Source organism: Rattus norvegicus, chromosome 9 (assembly GCF_036323735.1).
Source record: "Rattus norvegicus strain BN/NHsdMcwi chromosome 9, GRCr8, whole genome shotgun sequence".
Taxonomy (NCBI): Eukaryota; Metazoa; Chordata; class Mammalia; order Rodentia; family Muridae; genus Rattus; species Rattus norvegicus.
In genome coordinates, this window is record NC_086027.1 from 95,820,676 (window position 1) to 95,843,730 (window position 23,055).

Below are 23,055 nucleotides of genomic sequence, written 5' to 3' on the forward strand. Positions count from 1 at the left end.
CACCAGACAACAACAAAAACAAAAGTCAGAATGCACCTACAGGGGCTGAGGATGCAGCTCAGGCCGTAGAGGGTTTGCTCAGTGTGCACAAAGCTCTGGGTTCCATCTTCAGCATCAAGTCAGGCTCGGTACCATCCGCTCTGATCCCAATACTCGGGAAATAGAAGCAGGAAGCAGGAGGATCAGGAGTTCAAGGTCATCCTTGACTACAGTGAGTTTGAGGCCAGTCTGAGCTGCACAAGACTTTGTCTCCAAAAAAAAATGCTTTCATATGATGACTTGTATCTTGGTGCAAAACTGCCACCAACTTGCACATTAAGAAGAAAGCTAAATTAATAATGGCCCTATACTAAGATGCTGAGAGAATTTTAAAGCATCGTTTCTTAACTATATACTAAGGCTAATTTTAAATTTTATTTTTGGGTTTTTTTGTTTGTTTTTTTCTTTTGGTTTGTTTTTTTATTTTTGAGACAGGGTCTCACTAGGTAACCTTGGCTGTCCTGGAACTTACTGTGTAGATCAGGCTAGCCTCAAACTCACAGAGATCCATTTACCTCTGCCTTCTGAGTACTGGGATTAAACCCATGCACTACTGTGGTTGGTTACTACTAAGGCTAATTTTATTTTTATTTATGTGTATCAGTGTTTTTGCTTACATGAGCATCTGGTGCCCACTGAAGCTGAAAGGGGGTATCAGATCCCCAGAAACAGGAATCATGGATGGTTGTGAACTGCCATGTAGGTACCGGGATCCAATCCTGAAGCCTTCTGCAAGAACAACCAGAGCTCTTAAGCACTGAGCCCTCTCTACAGCCCTTTTAAAAGACAAAAACAAACAAAACACACACACACACACACACACACACACACACACACACACACACAAATTCTGTTAGCTGCAACTAAATATGTCCCCATGCATCTGAGTGTGGTGGTGCACACTTGTAAGCCCAACACCTGGGAGACTTAGGCAGGAGGATCATAAGTTCAAGGCCAGCCTGGACTACATGGCTAGACTCCAAAACACCACAAGCAAAACTAGTTTCTTTGTTTCATGGCTTAGAGTTTCAGAACATTATAGTTCTCCATAGATAAAGCCACAGGCCGATGTAAACTGATCACAGAATGACTATTAATATTGTTAGGAACACTGATTGTTCTTCCAGAGGTCCTGAGTTCAATTCCCAGCAACCACATGGTGGCTCACAACCATCTGTAATGGGATCCAAAGCCCTCTTCTGGTGTGCCTGAAGACAGCTACAGTGTACTCACATACATAAAATAAATAAATAAATCTTTTTAAAAAAAAAAGAAAACTAAAACGATTATACACACACACACACACACATGGCTACTCTTGTTGAAAGGAGCAATGACTGGGGAAGATGCAATAAAATGCTCTTGCAGAGTACCTGGGTTCAGTTCCCGGCACCTACATGGCTGCTCACAACCATCTGTAACCCCAACTCTAATGCTCTTTTCTGTGGGAACTGCACACATGTGTTGCACATGCATATATGCAGGCAAAGCACTCACGTACATAAAATAAATCAAATATATTTCAAATAGTTTAGCACTACCTGAGGATAAATTCCCTGGAGAATGGACAGATGAATCTGATGATGGCGACGTCCTCGTTAACACTGTGGTTTTGTTTTTACTAATAACACTGTAAGTAGCACACATGCCATGAAACTGTAACATTGTGTTGCAGATGAAGTACAATTTGCCATCCTGGTGCGACCGAGTCCTCTGGAAGTCTTACCCGCTGGTGCATGTGGTCTGTCAGTCCTACGGTGAGCGGAACACTGCGGGGGACAGACTAGGCTTTGGGTTCTGAGGGCAGTGGCAAGTAAGGGACTTCAGTCTGTTTGTCTATAAGACGAGAAAGCTCAGTGGAGCCCTGATCGAGTGTCCTGAAAGGGCTGGTGCATCTCTACCCCCCTTGGGCTGCAATGGAATCAAACCTGCTCAGAGACACTTGAATTAGAAAGGACTTTTTTGTTCTGTTTTTGTTTTTGTCTTTCAAGACAGGGTTTCTTTGTGTAGCCCTGTCTGTCCTGGAACTCAGATTTGCCTGGCTCTATTTTCCTAGGGCTGGGATTAAAGGTGCGCATCAATACTGCAGCTTTTTTTCCTTTTAATTGATAATTTCATACAGTCATATGTGCTCTGATCAAATCCACTCCCCCGATTTCTCCCCTCTAGCACTCCCCCCTCTCGACTTAACATAGTCTGCCCTCCCCCTCTCTCCTCCTCAACTGACTCAATTCACTTAGTCTGTCTGTCTGTCTGTCTGTCTGCCTGCCTGTCTGTCTGTCTGTCTGTGGGCACAGCAGTATCTATTGGAACATGGATAACCTTTTAGGAACCAACCCCTGAAGAAAATCCTGTCCTTTGCCTAGTAGCCATCAACTGCCAGTAGCTCCTTAGTTAGGGGCGGGACTTCATGAGCCCCTCTCCCATCAGAGCTGAGATTTGGGCTGGCTTGATCTTGTGCAGGTCTTGTACATGTAGTCAGAGCTATTGGGCTTTGCCCTGCTATTTAGCAAATGTTTCACTGCACAGATCTACTACCTCTGGCTCTTACGATCTTTCTACTGCCTCTCCTGTAATGATCCCAGAGCTTTGGAGGAAGAGTGTATGGTATACATGTCCCATTTAGAACTGAGCACTCTATAATCTTTTTCTCTGCATGTTAACTAATTGTGGATCTCTGTGTTAATCTCCGTCTACTGCAAAAAGAAGCTTCTCTGATGAAGGCTAAGAGATGTGATAACATATGAATATAAAGATAATAACTTAAAGGACAATATGCTACTATGTTAATTTAGTAATAAGTTATTAATAATAGTAATAAGTTCTCCCTTAAAGCCTAAGGCCCGGCAGTCATGAGTTTGTGACCCAATTAATAGTAACAGATGTGAGTTCTATCTCATGAGGTGGGCTTTGCATCCAATTAGAAAGTAGCTGGTTTCTCCCATGATAGTTGTACCACTGTTGTACTAGTAGGCATCTCTTGTCAGGCTTGCAGGGCTCACAGATGGGTAAGGTTGTTGAATATTTCCTCCCTAATATCATAAATAGGACCTTCTGGTCCTTTTTTAAGAGAACCAGATTGAATTTGAGCCATACAAAAGTAATATTTTACTGGGTATAAAATTGGCAGCTACCTGGTATTACATGGTTCAGTCTAATACATATCATTAAGTATGTCTGTGTAGGTTTGGAGAGGCCTAAGAATGTTTCACTGTGAGGCTGGAGATATGACTCAACAGTTAAGAGCACTTGGCTGATCTCCCAGAGGAGCTGACTTTGGTTCCCAGCACACTCACTGGGTGACTTATAACTACCTAGAATTTTAGCTCCAGAGGATCCAACTCCTTCTTCTAAAACCACCAGGAAGATCTGCGCTCTCGCTCTCTCTCTCTCTCTCTCTCTCTCTCTCTCTCTCTCTCTCTCTCTCTCAGGACAAAAGGAAACAAACCACAAATTTCCAGGCAATGGCACTCATCCCACAACACACCACAAATGAATAATTCATAAGCCAGAGACCTCTGAGAGATAGCTCATGATTCATATCTTTCCCACTGAGCCCTCATACCTACCCACCCCTAAGAGTAGGGAAATATGTTGGGGGAATTTTGCCCCCGACTAGCATCCACCTTATGGTCCCCACCCTCTCTGGAGACCATTTAACGATGATCCCACAGAAGAAGGTAGTTTCTGTTCCCTTCATCTGTATGTGCCTGCTGTTGCCGGATTAGTTTCGCACATGCATTACAACCCCCTCCCCCTGCTCCTGAGCTCTGTCTCCCGGAAGTGACTTCACCAGATAAACTGCATATAACACCTTCCGATGTGCAGCACAGAAGCATCTCTTTTACTCACAGCCTCGGCCATGGCACCGCTCTGCCTTCAGAACCTGAAAGTGGGACAGGAGCTATGTATCACTCGGGGGTAGAGCATTTCCCTGCCAGGCATAAGGTCCTGGCTTCCATTCCTACTACTTCCCAAACCAACCAAACAAAGCAAAAACACCAGAAGAACCCATTTCCCATTCCTCCCTCACTTTTTCCTGCTTGACTGCCCTCTCCTACGCCTGATCTCTCTAGCCCTGTGGCCCTCTTTCCAGCAGCACTACACAGAGTCAGTCATATGGATACCTACTCTTCAAACTCTGCAGCCCTGAGGCTCTCTCGACTTCTGTCTCAGAAGATCCTGCCAGCCGTCTCCGTCAGTCAGCTTCCTCTGCTGAGGGCCAAGTGATGGTGGAGGCTCGTTGAATTGCCACTGTCTCTTTAGACACCAGCCTTGCCCTTCAGAATTGCCCCATAGTGCAGGTTTTAAGAAAGAGGAACGAGATGGCTCAGGCATTGGCAGCTAAGATTGAGGAGGGTATGTATACGTCACACATATCCCCAGCATGTGAGAGGCAAAGAGGAAACCTAACCTTACATGTAAGGCTGGGCCATCTTCCACGGAGAAGCTATAGACGTACGCATTTTGCTAATATCTTTTTGAGTGCCAGAGGACACAGTAGAAGGTTTTAAGGAGTTAGAGATAGAGGAGGTCAAGAAGTTAGTGGGGGGTGGATTCATATCTAAAATGCAAGAAAAGGTGCCCTGGGTTTTCTTCCCAGGTGTATCAGCTATCCAATCACTGCATAACAAATGCCCTAAATCTCAGTTCTTAAAACACTGAGTCCTTTGCTCAAGATTCTCTGGGCTGGACTGGATTTGGACAGCTCATTTCTTCTCTTTGGTGTTAGCTGGACACACTGAGGTATTTGATCAGATCTGAGGTTGACTGGCTGTCAGCAAGGGCCATGGTGATACTCAGGAGACATCTTTGCTTGCTGGCCTCAGGGTCCCCAGCCTGGTCCCAGCTTGTCCCTGCTGTGGGTTTGTCATCCACACCTTGGTCAGACGGTCTCTTCTATCCCTGCTTAGAAATGCTTTCTCTCCCTTGTAGGCAGTACCAGTGACATCATGACGAGTGACCACAGCCCTGTCTTTGCCACGTTTGAAGCAGGAGTCACATCGCAGTTCGTCTCCAAGAATGGTAAGCAATGGGCATCATCAGTTTCTCTTGTTTTCCTCCCAAGACAAGGGGCCTAGGGCATTTATCATTTGGTTGCAGCTACCAGTGCCTGTGTTAGATGTAGATCCATCCTTTCTTTCCCACAGGCCCACAGTCTGCCCTCCCTTCTCCACCCAAGTCTTCATACTTGCCCTGTCTCCTTCCTACATCTGGCCACCTTTGTAGTCTTTAGGCTCCACCCCTTCCTGCTCGCACCCATCTCCCCTTTCTCTGAGTTCTCCAGCATTGGAAGAGCAGCTTCTGTCATCTCCCTCTTGGTTTCCTTCTGCTGGGACTCAGTACATAGCAGATCCTTGAAAATATCAATCACCAGTGTTGAGCTTTGATGGAACATTTGTCTAAGCAGAATCTGGCCAAGGTGATGTGGGGTTTAGAAGGAGGGAAAGAAGGCTAACAGGCACTCAAAGAGCTTAGAATGTACATGGAAAGATAGAGCACTTGCTTAAAACCAGTTCAAGATTGGTGTAGTGGTGCATACCTTTAGTCCTAGCACTTAGGAGGCAGAGGCAGCAGGCTTAGAAGTTCAGCTTGAGTCTGACTTAACTACATAGAGTTTGAGACCTGTTTGGGGTATATATAACACCCTATCCTACAAAACAAACACAATGATTAAAAAAAAAAAACAAAACCAGATGCCGTGTAAATAAAACAAATGACATGTAAATTAGCATAGTTATAACCATGTTAGCTGAAAGCCTATGAGTCCCAGATTCCTATTAGGGACTGGTCATTACTGTGTCTGAGGAAGTAAGAGCAGGTCTCCCTAGCTGTGGCCTCAAAGCAGCAGATTTGGGTGTTGAACCTCTAAGTCCCTGTATGAACTCTCTGTCAGAACTAGAGGGAATCTGGGTGTGTTAGTTCATGTCTTTAACCCTAGCAATTGAGAGCTTATGAAGTTGATGCAGGAGGATCACAAGTTTGAGGCCAGCCTTGGCTACATAGTGAATTCCAGGCAAGCCTGGACTATATAGCAAAAAGGGGGAAGGAGAGGAAGGAGAAGGGAGAGAATTAATTAGATGGGAGACTAGAGTAAAGTTGAGGGGTTGCCTGAATCCACGCAGATTGTTGGCAAAACTGAAATCATACCCATAGCTTGAGTCCTTGCTGTCTTTACGCTTTCTGACCTGCACCCTACATGGCCATCTTGTGCCAGATCAGAGATGCTGTGGCTGTCAACAGAAGTGCTGAGTATGGGTGCTGAGTCATGAGCTCTCCTTTAAGACAAATCTCTCCTTCCAACCTGGACATTTCCCATCTGTGGGCCTCAGAGGGAGACTGGCATAGTGGGTGCACACAGAGAGGGAAAACCCAGAGAGAAGCTAGAACCCCCATCTTCAGGTACAGTATACAAATAAATCCTACTCCCCTACGCTCCAGGTCCTGGCGCCGTGGACAGCCAAGGGCAGATTGAGTTTCTTGCATGCTACGCCACACTGAAGACCAAGTCCCAGACTAAGTTCTACTTGGAGCTCCACTCAAGCTGCTTAGAGAGTAAGTGTACTGTGAACTACCCTTTTGGGGAATTCTTTCCATTAATGGTTGGTCCCTCAGCCAGTTCTCTCTCTCTCTCTCTCTCTCTCTCTCTCTCTCTCTCTCTCTCTCTCTCTCTCTCTCCTCTCTCTCTCTCTTATGAGAATCCATGGATGGACTTCAGTGGGTTCAATGAAATAGGCTTCCAGTTGGGTACCTATGGGGCTACCCAGTAGCTATGAGGCCCGTTTCCCATCCCTGTGGTCTGTTCTTCTACTGTCTCAGCCCTAGAGAGAGGGGCAGCACTGGTGTCCCTCTGTCCGCTCTGTCCCCCTGTTCCTGACTTGTCTGTCAACATTCTCTAGGCAGACTCTTAGCCACTTGAGTTTCCATCAAGCTGGGTTCTCACTCAGCAAGAGCCCTGGGCAGAGCTCAGAATGCTGACGATCGGTCGGACAGGGCCAAAGCAGCTGCTACTGCCTGCTGACTGTTGCTCTCACCCTACCATGCCCTTTCCATATTGTATGGCACTCATATTGAGGGGCTCAGCGTGACTGGAAGCAAGGGAGAGATGAACAGTCCCAAGGGAGAGGTGACAATGTTGAGCATCCACCATGCCTATGAAGGACCCTTTCTATGTGACATGTCCAGGCATACTGAGACTCCCGTGCAGGAGAACTCTATGCTTTCTAAGTCTCCCTGAGATGGTTTGAAATGATGGGGGGAGGGTAGGAACCAACTCTGCAAATAGAGGCATGGACTGCCTACTTGTAGAGCCCAGGAGAGCTACCAGTCAAGGATCCTTCCCCCTCACATATTTCTGCACCTTCCTTCAACCCATCCAGCCCTTCCTGGGCACCACAACATCCTGAAGCCCCAGCTCAGCAGCCAGGGTCAAAACAGTGCCAACGGGAATGAGGGGCTTTGCGCGGGTGTTTTTAATAAACTATCGAGACATTTGCATAGATTTCTATGGAAACAGCATATTAGGAGGCTTAAATTAGAATTTCAAAAGGCTGCTATCTTGAGTGGCGTGGGAAGTGGGACGAGCTGTCATGCTTCCCAATCTTCCTGCCTGCGGTGTGAGGACTTCTTTGTCGCCTAGGATGTTGCAAAAGAAGAATCAAGAAGGAGGGGGAAATCTCTTTGATTTTTTTTTCCTAAAAATAATTAGACTGTGTTGGCAAATGACCATCCTTCGAACAAAAACAGAATCCCCAGAAAGCCTGATTCCAAAATGGTTCCGAGGCCTCCGAGCCCAAGAAGAGAAAGACAGTCTTCCGTGGCCCGAGGAAGGGAGACCCTTGGAGTCTTTTCTGTCTGGTTCTCACTCTATGGTCTGCAAACCCAGCTTCTTCTTCTCTGACAGGTTTTGTCAAAAGTCAGGAAGGAGAAAACGAAGAGGGAGATGAAGGAGAACTGGTGGTACGGTTTGGAGAGACTCTTCCCAAGGTAATAGAGGAAGAGAATGTGCCTGGGGTAGAGAGCTGCAGCAAAGCAGGCTAGTGTGCAGCTGCAGCAATGCAGGCTAGTGTGCAGCTGCAGCAAAGCAGGCTAGTGTGCAGCTGCAGCAATGCAGGCTAGTGTGCAGCTGCAGCAATGCAGGCTAGTGTGCAGCTGCAGCAAAGCAGGCCAGTGTGCAGCTGCAGCAAAGCAGGCCAGTGTGCAGCTACAGCAAAGCAGGCCAGTATGCAGCTGCAGCAAAGCAGGCCAGTGTGCAGCTGCAGCAAAGCAGGATAGTATACAGCTGCAGCAACGCAGGATAGTGTGCAGCTGCAGCAGGCCAGTCCAGATTGTAGCCATCCCAGACCAAGGCCAAAGAGACCAGCTTAGACATTGTTGTCAAGTGACTTAGGGCATGCTTTTCATTATGGATAAATGACTTCAATATTCCTAAGTGTTTTCCAGCCCTGCTGTGCCTACTCCCCTTCAGTTGTTACCTACTTAGTGCTCTCAGCACTTGAGATCAAAGCTTCTGCAAGCACTAAGCAAGCACCCAATCCCTGAGCCACACCCCGATATCCCTGAACACTGTTTAGCAGCAGGAAGTTGAGGGCGGCGGAGCTGACATTCAGGAGTCTTGTCACTCACAAGCCATACCTCTAGCAAACCACAGGATATTTCAAACCTAACTGAAGGTCTTCAGCAAGGAGACACATTCCCCCAGACGGGGAGCAAGCCTATGATGCAGCTCCTTTAATGCAGCCATAGACTTTGGGGAGGCAGAAGAAGGATGGTACTGCAGGTCTCATTTCAGACCTGGTTGCTGGTCCTTCCCTTGGCCCCTAAGATATGTAAAAAAAGGAAAGAAGAATTGAGATGATGGACCAGGGACCTGGAAACTCAACCCAGTTTAGGAGATGGGGGTGGGGCAGAGAAGAAAATTATCCCTCACTTGGCTTAGCAATGGGGTCCACCCATTCTCTTGGGCATGGAGAGTGAAGACCTGAGTTTGCTTGAAAGGACATATTCAGTTCCATTTTCCTAAGTAATTTTTGGGGTAAGATTTATTTATTTATTTTACCTATGAGTACTCTATCTACATATACACCTGCATGCCAAAAGAGGGCATTAGATTCCATTACAGATGGTTGTGAGCCACAGTGATGTGGTTGCTGGGAATTGAACTCAGGACCACTAGAGGAATAGCCAGCCAGTGCTGTTAACCACTAAGCCCCTCTCCAGCTCTTCCGATGTAGTCAAACACTAAGACTGGTGGCCCTCATTTACCTGTCCTTATCTGCCCCCACCTGTGGACTCTAATCTGGTTTCTCCTCTGCAGCTAAAGCCCATTATCTCTGACCCTGAGTACTTACTGGACCAGCACATTCTGATCAGCATTAAATCTTCTGACAGTGACGAGTCCTATGGTAAGCATCCCAGGCCAGGGACCTCACCTACCCATTAGCCTCAGCCTCTGAAGTGAGAGTGATGGTGGTTCAGCCTTCCAAGAAAGTCCATCTGCCACCGCTCATCATACCCTGATGTCATCTCTTCCTCTGTCCCAAAGGGACTTTTCCTAATGGGTTACCATTCCTGCTCCTCGTCACTTCTGGGTGCCACTGCCACCAACCTCCCGCTTAGTCTTGCCGAGTGAGCTACAGGTACTATGTAATTTAATCTTGACCTTAAGAGGCAGGTTCGGTTCCCCAATGAGTAAATAGGTAAACTGAGGTTCATAGAGGTCAAATGACTCACCCAGATCACACAGCTAGTCCTCAGCTGAGCTATGACTTGAGCCTGAGTCACCGTGTCACTGTGCCTCTTGTTTGTCCCCAGCCAGCTCCTCAGACCCAGATGCAGAACATTAACCTCTTCCCCACTGCCAGGCCAACTCTCCAGTCTGTCTCCTTTTCCCTTCAGACTTTTCCTTATATAGAAGTTTTAGACTGACTTACACTCTGATCTGCTCGTCTGATTCTGTTTATTTCTTGTACTGTTTCAAACCTTGGGAAGTAAGCTACAGCAATCAGATTAACATTTAATACCATTTCTCGGGTGAATTTCCTAGGATTTAAATTTTTTTCTCCCAGCATTGATCTGCATAGCGTTCTTTTTCCTATGAGGCTTCAGCCATTTGCCCCAAATAGCTAAGGCATTGATGGAAAGGGTTGATTAGTAATCCCTGCCTGGCCACTTGCACCGCAGCCGAATCTCTGAGCATGCTCCATATCTGTCTAATGCTAAGATGTTCGTGTTGATGTTGTCCCTCCTCTTCCCAGGTGAAGGCTGCATTGCCCTTCGTCTGGAGACCACAGAGAGTCAGCTTCCCATCTACACACCTCTCACCCACCACGGGGAGATGACTGGCCACTTCAGGGGAGAGATTAAGCTGCAGACCTCTGAGGGCAAGATGAGAGAGAAGCTCTATGGTAGGCCAGCCCCCTCCCGGCTTTCCTAGAGGCCACCATCCTAAGGACATGTCTTTTCTCTCAGCAAAGCTATCAAGTATCTCTGATCTGTGCCTTCAGAATAGAGCATGGTTGGAAGGTCTCTAGGGTAGCATGGTGATGCCTACTTGTAATCCCGGCTCTCAGGAGGCTGAGGCAAGAAGATCATGAGTTCACGGTTAGCCTGGGTGACGTAGAGAGTCAATGTCTTTGATGAGAAGAAAACAAGTCATCTCGTTTATCTCCCCCAACGGCCCTGTGAGCCAAGTGTGGTTATCTCTACTTGGCAGATGGAGAAACTGAGGCATAGATAGGCTAGATGACTGGCTAAAGGTTGCAAACTCAGCCAAGGTTGACCCTAGTCCAAGCAGGAGTTGGTAGTCACAGTGGTTGCTTGCCTCTTATGAAAATAGCGAGCGTAGGAACTCACAACATGGGGTGTGGGAGCTCCTCATGCCAGAGAAGGTTCTAGTGTACCAAGGGCCACTGTTTCTGTGCATGGGACTCTCCTGTGCCCCACGAGAGATCTTTACTCTAGGATAGTGGATCAAAGAGATAGTGGGTCATCACCTAGCAACCACATGCCAGATTCAGGAATAAAGCTGGGGTCCCTTTAAGCTGGTTTTGAGAGTCCCCATAAACAGATTAGCTCTGCATGGGAAGTACTCTTATAGGGCAACCTAATGGTTGTTCTAAATTTGTTCTAATCTGACAAGAAATGTTTGTTTTGTCCCTGGTTGAGCTAACAAGTTAGGAATATTTAACGAAATAGTAACTGGGTCATAAGTATCTGTTCTTCTCCTTCTGGACCCACGGCAGGCATCATTAAACAATCACTGAGCGTAAGGATTTTGAAGCCTGAAAATCTTGCTTGAAATACCTCTCCCAGTAGCCACTATTTACTGTCCAGCTTTGGCCTGTAAATAGATACCACTTTGCCATTTCTAACCCATGTAGTGGCTGGGCTCTCATATGCTTTTTCCTGGATGTTCTCTTCTAGACTTTGTGAAGACAGAGCGGGATGAGTCCAGTGGAATGAAGTGCTTGAAGAACCTCACCAGCCATGACCCCATGAGGCAGTGGGAGCCTGCTGGCAGGTAGATGAAACTTGCTAAGACATACTACAACTATCTGGGCATTGTGAGCCAGAGTCCAGGAGAGGGTAAAGTGGGACACAGGAAAGCCAAGGTCAGAGGAGAAGCAATGCTGTGGTCTAGGGGAGCCACTCTCCTACTTCAGTTTCTCATCCTGAGTTCAAATGCCCATCTCTGGGAGATCAAAGCCTTAGAGAACTTTTCCATGTGGAACGAGTTCAGCTCAACCAGCCTTTAATGAACACCTACTGTATTACAGTATAGTAAATGACCTACAGACTTACCACCAGCTAGTGGAAGGATGTGCAGTCCAGGAAGAAAGAACTATAGATGACTGAATAATTCTAGGGCAAAAGATACTTTTCCTGTGTCCAGGGAGGCCAGGAACGTAAGTGGTCAAAAGTCCCTATCCGTGACTTCCTAGTTTCATTTCTGTTGCTGTGACAAATACCCTGATTAAAAGGTAACACGGGGAGGAAAGGGATCATTTGACTTGAAAGCCCACATTACAGTCTCTTGTTCTGGAGATTAGGGCAGGAACTTAAAGTATCATATCAATAGGCAAGAGCAGAGAGAATAAACACATGCACCCTTGCTTGCTCTCAGTTAGCTTTCTTCACTCTTACACAGTTCAGTTCCCAGCCTAGGAAATGGTGCTGCCCACAGTGGGCTGGGTCTTCCTACATTAATTAACAATGAAGACAAGTCCCTATAGACATTCCCACAACCCAAACGTATCTAGTTAATTCCTCATAAAGACTCTCTCCCCTGGTGAGTCTAGATGGTGTTAAGAGGGCAGTTCAAACTAACCAGCACAGAGGGGTATCATGAGACTTGCCTTTAATTCCAGAACTCAGGAGGTAGAGACAAGCTGATATCTGTAAGTTCAAGGCCAGCTTTCTCTACACAGTGAATTCTCCAGTCAGAGCTACATAATGAGACCTTGTCTCAAGAAACAAAACAAAACAAAATGCAGAAAAACTAACCAGCACGGTGACTAACAAAGACTGAATTGAGAGTAACCTGGACATTCCAGTCTATGTTGCTTCCTAACACCAGAATCACCTCTATTTCCTGACATGGTAGGTCTTGTTAGTCCTCCTGAAATGGAGCCCAGTGTGGAGCAAAGTTTGGTGTGTGACTACAAGGTTTGCCTCACCTGGGTCTGGACTGTCTCCTCCATTTTTAAGACAACTGTCCTTAGCACCTCTAGCTTCGACTTCTGTGACCGTACACTCATCCTGCTGTTCTGAGACCCTACACAGAATGTGCAAACCAACATGTCTCACGTGGACTTTGTCCAGTCTGCTTGGGAAATGTACGCTTGACCACCCCTCCCATCGCCCTGGGCCCTCCAGGTTCTCATTCTACTTTCCCCATGTGCTGACGTGTTTTCAGTGAACCTTACAGCAGGCCAGCCTCTACCCCTGACCTCGGGGCCTTAGCATGAACCTTTGCCTCTGCACAGAGCATCCTCCTTTCTTTGTCTCTCTTCTGCATTTCATATAAATCCAATTCACAGACAGCCTTGGGTCTGTCTTCTCCAGCCGTGCTCTACCTAGTAGGTCTCAACTCGATTTCTTGTTTCTCTTTACCATGTGACATGGTACACAAATGAGTGAATGTATTATTGGGCCCCATAAATAAAGGTACTGAGAGGTTGATAAGCCGAGTAACATTTTCCTCAGGCTGGTACCTACCAAGAAGAGAAGAGGCTTCAGGTATGCCTTCACATCTTCCTACAGGGTCCCTGCATGTGGTATCTCCAGCCTCAATGAGATCATCAATCCAAACTATATTGGTATGGGGCCTTTTGGACAGCCCCTGCATGGGAAATCAACCCTGTCCCCAGACCAGCAACTCACAGCCTGGAGTTATGACCAGCTCCCCAAGGACTCCTCCCTGGGGCCCGGGAGGGGAGAGGGTCCTCCCACCCCTCCCTCCCAGCCACCTCTGTCACCAAAGAAGTTTTCATCCTCTACAGCCAACCGAGGTTCCTGCCCCAGGGTGCAAGAAACAAGGTGAGTGTCCTCTGAACTGTGTGTGTGTGTGTGTGTGTGTGTGTGTGTGTGTGTGTGTGTGTGTGTATTTGTTTCTGCTCAAAAGTACTCCCTGGGGGCCCCAAGGATGACAGCCTGAAGAGGGCAGAGTTGTACTAGGTTCTGCCCACTACTTTGGCTTCTGCCTATCCAAAACATTTGGTGCAACTTGATTTTAAAGGGGGCTGCATCAGGGGTTGCCAAGAAGGGCATCTTCTTATAAGAACTGCATTTACTGACAAAGTCATTTCTCAAACCACTGACATTCTATGCCATCCTCCCCTCCCTGGAGGTCTCAGTGGGGAAAAGGTGAAGATATCTGAATAGATGTCATCATGTACCCCAAATCTCTCTCTTTCCTTAAAAACAAGCATCCATGCTTTCATATATAACTGTCTGGATCCTCCTGCTGGTGGCAATTGGAAACATACACTGGGACTAGAAACCCAAATGAAGGCAGAGCCATCATCTTCCAGAGGGAGCTGACCAGGACAGGTTCAGGAGCAAGGGCCACACAGCCCAGAGATGAAGTCCCTAAGCAGATACTGGGAACACTAGGTGGGAATTCCACTCCTACAGGATGTCAGTTGGCCAAGCGACATCCAGACCCGGTAACAGTGACGCAGGTGTGTCTCCTCCCCAGCTGCCTTGAGCATTTGGTGGTAACACAGGCTCCCACATTCAGCCTCTTTTCTCAGTGCTGTTTCTTTTCTTCCCTCTTCAGAACCTCAGTTCCTTAATAGAGCTAACTCATAGTAATCAGGAACCCATGCTGGGGTATTATCACAGTGTGGTTCTCTTCCAGACCCTGTAAGTCAAATGCGTATACCAGGCCTGCCTGGGGATTCCTCTGGAGAGGCACTGACAGTCCTGTGCCTTAGCTGTTACCTGAACTAGCTGAAAGGTGGCAGGGCAGGGCCCTTAACCAGATCTAAGTCTACTTCCTAGGAGCAAGGGAGACACAGCCTCAGAATCCTCCCTGGGAGTAAGGATCAGGTGTCTATCCAGTAGGTACTTGTTTGGCAAAGGCAGTCTCTTCAGAGACCCTGTGAAGCAGAGCTAGAAGCAGCCACAGAGAAAGTAGACATCCATGATCCTCAGAGGATCCCAGAATGGAAGTCACTTTGTGCTTCATGTGGTAAACAGAGCTTGGCGGGAACATGTTCCCTCCAAGCCCAGGTCACAGCATAGTGGCAGACATTTATCAGGGAAGGCTCTACAGGACTAGGTGGCAATGGTCACTCATCCCAGGTTGCCTGAAGCTGCCCCAACTTTGGCATTTAAAAGTCCCATCTCCTGGAAAACACTTCAATTCTGGTAAGCTTGGAGCACTTCCATTAGAGGTCAAGGCTGTGTCCTGAGAAAGGAGACTGCTCCGGCCCTGGCCAACCTCCACAGCCTTCTGCGCAAGAGCGGACCCTGTCCCCTGGATAAGGGCTTGGTGTCCTGTTACCTGTACTCAAACTCTTTTTTCTGACTAAAACTCATGATTTAATCTGTTTTTCCTAACTTCCCCCTAAGGATAGCAGGAGCACCCTGACCACTCCTGGAGGGAGCACTTTCTAGCTTCCCTCTCATCCTCTGGCTTCTCTATATCCATAGCTGAGTGAATAGTTAGGTGCCAAGTCTTGTAAGGTTTCTCTTAATTAGACACACACACACACACACACACACACACACACACACACAAAGTGGGGAGGGGGGGGTCACTACTGTTTTGCTTCTGTCTATCAAATGTCCTCAGAGGCCAGAAGATCGGAGGACATTGGATTCCCAAACACTGCAGTTACATACAGTTGTGAGTAACTAGGTAAATGCCAGGAATCGAACTTGATCCTTTGGGAAAAAAGCAAACACTTTCAATCACTGAGCCATCTCTTCGGCCCCTGACCTGGTATTTTCACTTTCTATCCAGCATCCTGCTTCATCTGAGACATGGTGATCAGGATACCTCTCTCTCACATGCACACTCCTTCCTGAGACCAGACCGGAGTAGAAGTCTCAGAGGATCTAGACAGGTTCAAGAGGGCCACAGACAAGGGCTAGCTTTTGCCATCTGTCAAGGTCTCAATATTTCTGGATGTGTAGTGACTTCTAGTCTCTCTAGAAAGTGAAAGGCAGTCTGGTGAGTTACTTGCCACCAAGACTGACCATCTGAGTTCGGTGTCTGGAACTGATGTAGTAGAAGAAATGACTTGTCCCCTGTGAGTTGTCCTCTGACCTCCACATGTGTGTATGACTTTCTCCTTTTTATTCAATCTAGGGCTCCAGCCTATGGAATGGTGCTGCTCACAGTGGGCAAGTCTTCCCACCTAATTATCTAATCAAGATAATCCCCCAAAGAGTATCTTTTGGGTCGTCCTAGATCTCATCAAGTTGATGACTGAGTCAGTTGTCACAGACAGAGCCCTCCAGAAAGAAAGCTTTAAGCCCCTGAGAAGAATAGTGTGACTGTTGGCCCCTGAGCCCAGGGTTTGTTTTGTAATGCATGGCAGCTTTGCTGTCACGGCAGCACCTCACACATAAGTAGTAGCCTCCTCTGTTCCTCTTTCTACCAAATCTCCAGAGATAGCCTCCTTGCTCATGGATGCTCTTGTTAAAACAGAATTAAAGTTGCCTCTGAGGACTGCCCCTCTACCCCCTCTCTCTCTCTTTGAGGCAGGATCTATCTATGATATCTATCTATATCATATATATATATATATATATATATATATATATATATATATATATATATATATATATATATATATGTCTGTTTTGGAACTATGTAGACCAGGCTAGTGTCCCAGGTTTGCCTGTCCCTGCCTCACACAGGCTGGGATTAAAGGTGTGAGCCACCACCTCCAGCCTTATCGTCTCTCCCTAATGCGCTGATTTTAAAAAGTCATCACTTGCGGTGATGCATGGAGGAAAGATATGCTGAGGATGAGGAGGCAAGAGGACCATGGGGCCATCCTGGACTATACCTTTAGCCCAGCATGGTGTTGCATGCCTTCAAGCCCAGCATTCAGCAGACAGAGAGGCAGGTGGATCTGCCAGTTCTGTATCAGCCAGGGATACATAGTGAGTCCCTGTGTTTAAAAAAGAAAAAAAAAAAAAAACAAGGCAAAATTCATGTAAAATTATCCCCTGGAAAATGAGTGATCTGGTGGCATTTCTATGCTGCATGTTACATCATCATGACTGCGTTTAGTTCCAGAACATTTTTATCACCCCTAAATGAAACCCAGAGGCATGAAGCATCTACTCCCCATGTCCTGACGTCTGAACATGTTTCCTCTCCTCTCTCCTCTCCTCTTCCCTGTGGTCCCAGACCTGGCGATCTGGGAAAGGTGGAAGCCCTGCCGCAGGAGGACCTGCCGCTGACGAAGCCCGAGATGTTTGAGAACCCACTGTATGGGTCCGTGAGTCCCTTCCCTAAGCTGGTGCCCAGGAAAGAGCAGGAGTCTCCCAAGATGATGCGCAAGGAGCCCCCGCCCTGCCCAGACCCAGGAGTCTCTTCACCCAGCATCATGCTCCCCAAAGCCCAAGAGGTGGAGAATGTCAAGGGGACGAGCAAACAGGCCCCTGTGCCTGTCTTTGGCCCCACACCCCGGATCCGTTCCTTTACCTGTTCCTCCTCTGCTGAGGGCAGGATGCCCAGTGGGGACAAGAGCCAAGGGAAGCCCAAGGCCCCAGCCAGTTCCCAAGCCCCAGTGCCAGTCAAGAGGCCCGTCAAGCCTTCCAGGTCAGAAATGAGCCAGCAGACAACGCCCATCCCAGCTCCACGGCCACCCCTGCCAGTCAAGAGTCCTGCAGTCTTGCAGCTGCAGCATTCCAAAGGCAGAGACTACCGTGACAACACAGAACTCCCCCACCATGGCAAGCACCGCCAGGAGGAGAGTCTGCTTGGCAGAACTGCCATGCAGGTATGTTGAGCTGCATGTATGTGTGTATGTGTGCATGCATTCGTGTAGTGTGTGTGTGTGTGTGTGTGTGTGTGTGTGTGTGTGTGTGTGTGTGTGTGTGTCCTGGGAAGTACTCTGTGAAGAAGTTTGAACCTGGCCTCCGTCCATCCGTGTTCCTGACTGGCACCTACAGCGATTCTTGAGAGAGACAGAGAGGGGCTGTTGATAAACTCCTACCCCTGTAGAGTAAGGGACTTCAAGTCATTTATATTTTAGTCCTCTCATCCTTAATTAGGCTAGGCACTTAAAACATTCCTGGTATTTTAGAAACTTCGGAGAGAATATCCCCTTCCTATAGAATAGATTTATTCTAGAGCAGAGCTAACAATGATTTAAGAAAACACACACAGTTGAGACTGGACATGATAGTACACTGCTATAATCCCAACACTCTGGACATCTAGGGCACGAGGACTGGGGGGTTCAAGGTCAGCCTGGGCTAAATGGTGAGACAAGCAAGTGCAGCAGTGGAAGCTAAGGTTGTAGCTCAGTGGGAGAGTGTACAGGAAGCCTCCATGAAGCCCTCAGATGAATCTCCAGTATCACCAGGAACAGACTCTAGACCTAGACCTCTGGCCATTCCATTGGTGCATTTATTGCAGTGCTGAGGGTCAAACTCGGGGCCCTACACTAGGCAAATGCTGTCGCAGTCCTGTGTTGGATCTAAATCCCAAGTCTCCCCTGAATAGCTCTATGCCTTTGTAAACTGTCAAAAGAAACTGTTAGTGCTATCTGCTGTATAGATTTACGGGGAGAAATAGATTGTGCCACATGCTGTTCCTGTGTGCTATCATTTTTACAGTTATCACCCATGTTTCATAACTATACCCAACATATATCTATTTCGTATGTTCTATGTGTTTATAACATATGCACGACTTAGCATAGGACAGTGTGGCTCTTTCTTTTTTTTTTAAATTTATTTATTTTATTTATGTGAGTATGCTGTCACTGTCTTCAGACACACACACCAGAAGAGGGCATCAGATCCATTAAAGATGGTTGTGAGCCACCATGTGGTTGCTGGGATTTGAACTCAGGACCTCTGGAAGGGCAGTCAGTGCTCTTAACCACTGAGCCATCGCTCCAGCCTGAGTGTGGCTTCTTTCACGTTAGCCTGATCTAACTTACAGCACTAGGGGTCAAATGTGGCCTGGAGGCCGTAAGGCCCTGACAGCCCTTCTGTTCTATCTTACAGTGAAGTCCTCGGGGAGCCGCTGGTGATGGGAGCCTGGAGGAACAGCACAAAGCAGATCTACGCCTCTCTGGGGATGCCTCTTGGAGGACCTCCTGCTAGCTCTTCTTGCCTAGCCTAGCTTCAAGTCCAAGGCTGTGCATTTCTTCAGGAAACGGCCTCCCCTCTCTGTGGTCCAAGGAGTGTGCTGGCTGCCATACTGTGTGGCGGATGCTGAAGCTGAATGGGAAGCACAAGCCGTGTGGACAACAGAGAGCCGCACCGGGGTCTCAGAACTCGGACTCCAGAGCCTCCTTCCAGTCGCCGTTTAAAAGAAAGGAACTGAGCTGCTCATCCATGGATGAAGATATAAATAATAATATTATTAATAATAATAATGGTCAGGTGCCATGTGCTGTATTAAGTGCTTTATGAACATTTGTTAGGCTGGCCTCCGGAGCTGAGGTTCCAGTCAACCTGAACCCTAAGCCCAGACCCACCGATCCCAAATGGCGGGTCCTGAGATGTTTAAACAAAGCATTAAGGAAACCAGCAGTCTCCTAGAGCTAGCCGGATGGACTCTAATGCAGGGACCTGAACAGACTGCACAGCTAATGGCACAGGAGGCCGGCCCTGTCCAGCTTCAGAGATATAAGCTGCTTTAGCTGGGGTTCTGTCACAGGCCTGAGCCTCTTGGTTTCTACTGGGTTTTGAATCTACCAGAGTCAGAGATCAGCTCCAACTTGGCAGTGCAGAGATCTGGCCTCAATCTAAGCCAGCCACTTCAGACCCCTGCTGATCCTGTGGACCAATTAACACTCCCTGTGCCACTAGAGGTGGCACCATACCCTGGGTTGGGCCAAGCCCACCCCACTAACCTGCAGCACTTCTGATGTACTGAGGAAGAATATCCACCATCGTCCCCAGTGACTGAGCTCTCTGGGCCTGCTCTCAGGGAAGGCGGGCCTTGGTCCCAGGCTCTCAAAAATAGTGTACCCTCTTCTTCTCAAGCTCTGTGGTGCAGCCCTGTGTCCTTGGTTACTAGGAGACTAGTGTGGTGATGTCTTTAATTGTCTTGCTTTTTGATATATAAGGATTAATGTAGGAAACTAGACCTAGGTTATTCAGGAGGGCAGGTATATACCCTGTGTTTCCTAGTATGTGTGACCAATAAATTGTGGCTTTCTAACTGGGCCTCCTGACTGTGCGGCATCTTCCTGATACCCAGGGCCACAATTCTTCCCTGCACTCTAACTACTGCAGAGACACTTTGGGGCAGGGAGAGGCAGCTGAGAGTTCCTGATGCCCAGAAAAATAGCATCTTCACCATGGAGACGGTCTGAAGTTGAGTATGGACATGGATAAAGGTAGATATAACTCCTTTCACACATATGTCTGTGTGGGACTCCACATGTCTGCAAGTGTCCTCTGATACTGGCTGAGCAACAGCTCACAGGTTCTAATTATTCCAGGGACGATAGACTCACACAAACCATATCTGGGACATGGGTTCGCAGGTTAGAGAATAGCCTCCAGCCAGAAGACCAGCATACATACAGCTTGGCACTACCTGCAGAGTGCCACTGCCCAGGTCACTATTACTTCCACCTCAAGATATTCAGGGTCTCCTGCTCACAGACCCCAGGCCTAGGCTCTAAATAGCTCCAGGAAGCAGCATCTTTGAGCGGCACTGAGTAAGCCATTCACTGTGGACTGGTAGACTCGAGGCTGAGGATATTCCTGAACAGCTCCTCACCTCTACTTAGGTGAATGGCTCTCCTCCTGCAGATTCACTACTTACTCCCCATGGAGAACTTCACCGCCATCTTCAGGCCCCAGCATTCTGACACAGCAAACCAAGGTAGAGACACAAGAGGAAACTCTTTGATACTCTAGAGGGAAGGCACAGGAAGTGTAAACATTCTCCACCCTGCTGTTCCTCAGCTCTCTTGTCCTGGTAACCCACCCTGGGTCACACTCCCTGCGGACCCAGAGCTGATGACCAGGACTCTGTTGCCTTTGTCCCATGGGATTCCTGCTACCACTGTGGGCTGGCTTGCTATGTGAGGTGCCTGCAGCTGCTCGTCCATGGAATAGCTATTTGCTCTTCCAGGTAGATATCCAGGTTTCCCTGTCATTTCTGCAGGTTAAAGGGGAAGCAGCAAGGTGGGACCTATGTGCGCTTCCTGTCCATCCTTTCACTCTGAGCTCTAGTCGCCTCAACAGAACCTAGCTCCAATTTCATCTTCCTCCACGGTCCAACTTGCTGTCTTAAGGGCCTAGCTTTGCATGTGGATGGTCAGCTGGGGCCCCCTGATGCCCAAAACTGGAAACAGCACAAATTGAAGTTCCATTCTTGTCCTCCTAGGCTCTCAGTCCTACACACTCATATACTCTCTGGCCACTTCTCTGGGACTCTGGGCTACCACCGTCTCCCAGGACCCACTCTAGTTAGCTGCTTCTTTTCCTAGCCATTCCGTCCACCCCACCCTACCTCAACACTCAGTTCTCCCTTCTATGGCAGAGGAATGGAGAGCCAGATACTGACCCCTGGCACTTCGCTGAGCTCCGTAACCAAGAAGGCAGGGCAGTTTAACAAGCTTTGCTCGCAAACTGCCCCACCCCTAAAATAACACATCACCCCTAAAATTAGAGAACGACAGTCACTATGTCTTTCCAGAAGTAAATTTGTCCTTCCTTCTCTTTGTGACTATACAAAGCTGGCCAAAGCCCAGATTTCCTGTTGCCATAATATGGTGTCTGGAATGCATGTATTCACATCTAATCTCTAAACCACGGGTCCAGAGGGTGACTGCTGCCCTGCCAGGCCACCCCTGGAACTAGATGGGCAGCCGCTGTACTCTTCCTCTGTCCAGCATTTCTGTTGCTTTAACCACTGATAGGAGGGAGCCAAGTGAGTCACTGAGCAAAGCTCTCTCCTACAGAAACCTTCCCTAACCCCAGCCCACCAGGTCTGTCTCTGCTTGTCCTTAAAATAGCTCCTTTCTCTCTGCAAACTAATTTCCATGGAGACCCAGCTATGGAAAGGCCTAGAAGCTTTCTATGAGGCAGTTAGCTCACTCTTAGCCTTCACTCCAACAGAGAGACCTTTTATGATGCAAATATCTGGTCTCACCCCCACATTTACCTACCCCCCCCTCCCAGATCCCATTCTGGGAAAACTGCCCTGCTTTACACAGGAACTCACACAGGCACATGAAGTCCGGGTACTGATGATATATGTCTGCTTAGTCTCCAGTTGGCGGCGGCTCCAAGCTGATGGTTTCTCTGTCAGCTCACAGATGACCCACCCATTGGTACAGCATTCTGGGGATCTCAGATTTGATGTGCATAGTTCATGTTCTTCATCATCCATCCAAACACAGTTGTGCTGGACCTGAGGAGACCATGAGGCAGGACATGGCCATGGATGAGGGGCAGACAGGAAAAGGGGTTTAAATACCTTATTTTGTGTTTCCTGAAAATAGAGTCTCGAGCAAGCCTAGCAATCTGAGTTGGATTCCCAGAACACGTGTTAAAAAGCTGGGTGCAGCTCATGCATCTGTAATCCCAGCAGGTTTCTATCCCAGGTAGAAAAAAAAGACAGGAGAATTGCCTAGAAACCCACAGGTCAGAGAGCCTGGAGCATGTATGCATCATAGCAGCAGAATCAACTAAACTGAAGGTGAGAACCAATTCCCAAAAGTTGTCCTCTAACCTCCACACACACTCTATGTCATGTGTATGCCTGCATTCACATATACATACAACACACATAGAGTCAAGCACACACACACACACACACACACACACACGTCAAGTATGCACACACACAAGCAACACACAAGAAGGAGGAGATGCACAGGAGGAGGTGGAAGAAGAGGAAATAATTGCAGTTGCCAAGGCAGCCTATTTGAGCCAGGAAAATCTGTACATGTCTCATTAGTTTGGGTTCGGACGGTAAGGCACGTGCAAGAACACTTTCAGTAGAAGGCAGAGCTCTGAGGCAAGGAAGGAAAAGATGCCCTCATGAATAGGTGACCGCTGGAAATAGCTGGGCTTGACTGGTCACAGCAACATTGTGGTGGTTTGAATATTCTTGGCCCATAGGAAGTGGCACTACCAGGAGGTGTGGTCTTATTAGAGAAGGTGTGGCCACGTTAGAGGAAGTATGTCACCGTGGAGGCAGGACTTTGAGGTGTCATGTACATGCTGAAGTCTGGCCAGTGTAATCCAGAACTTCCTTCTGGCTGCCTTTGGATCAAGATATAGAATGTCTGCCTGCACAATGCCACGCTTGCCCTCATGATGGTAATGGACTGAACCTCTGAATCT

The 23,055-nt window shown here is 47.8% G+C and overlaps 1 protein-coding gene and 1 long non-coding RNA gene across 2 annotated transcripts in view; one reads left to right on the plus strand and one right to left on the minus strand.

Moving 5' to 3' along the window:
* The window catches only part of Inpp5d (inositol polyphosphate-5-phosphatase D), a 105,052-nt gene extending 85,143 nt beyond the window's left edge, over positions 1 to 19,909 (plus strand). Inside the window, exons 18-27 of the mRNA NM_019311.2 lie at positions 1,715 to 1,796; positions 4,975 to 5,064; positions 6,481 to 6,594; positions 7,943 to 8,025; positions 9,356 to 9,443; positions 10,296 to 10,445; positions 11,464 to 11,560; positions 13,303 to 13,578; positions 16,913 to 17,507; positions 18,745 to 19,909. Coding sequence (NP_062184.2) covers positions 1,715 to 1,796; positions 4,975 to 5,064; positions 6,481 to 6,594; positions 7,943 to 8,025; positions 9,356 to 9,443; positions 10,296 to 10,445; positions 11,464 to 11,560; positions 13,303 to 13,578; positions 16,913 to 17,507; positions 18,745 to 18,747 — 1,578 coding nt within the window. The 3' untranslated portion in view covers positions 18,748 to 19,909. The remainder of the gene's footprint in view (positions 1 to 1,714; positions 1,797 to 4,974; positions 5,065 to 6,480; positions 6,595 to 7,942; positions 8,026 to 9,355; positions 9,444 to 10,295; positions 10,446 to 11,463; positions 11,561 to 13,302; positions 13,579 to 16,912; positions 17,508 to 18,744) is intronic.
* On the minus strand, positions 412 to 6,486 carry LOC134480607 (uncharacterized). The gene is made up of 2 exons (XR_010055057.1): positions 1,581 to 6,486; positions 412 to 768 (listed from the first exon to the last, which is right to left on the minus strand). It is a non-coding gene; the product is annotated as an uncharacterized LOC134480607 (long non-coding RNA).
* Positions 19,910 to 23,055: the final 3,146 nt, after the last annotated feature.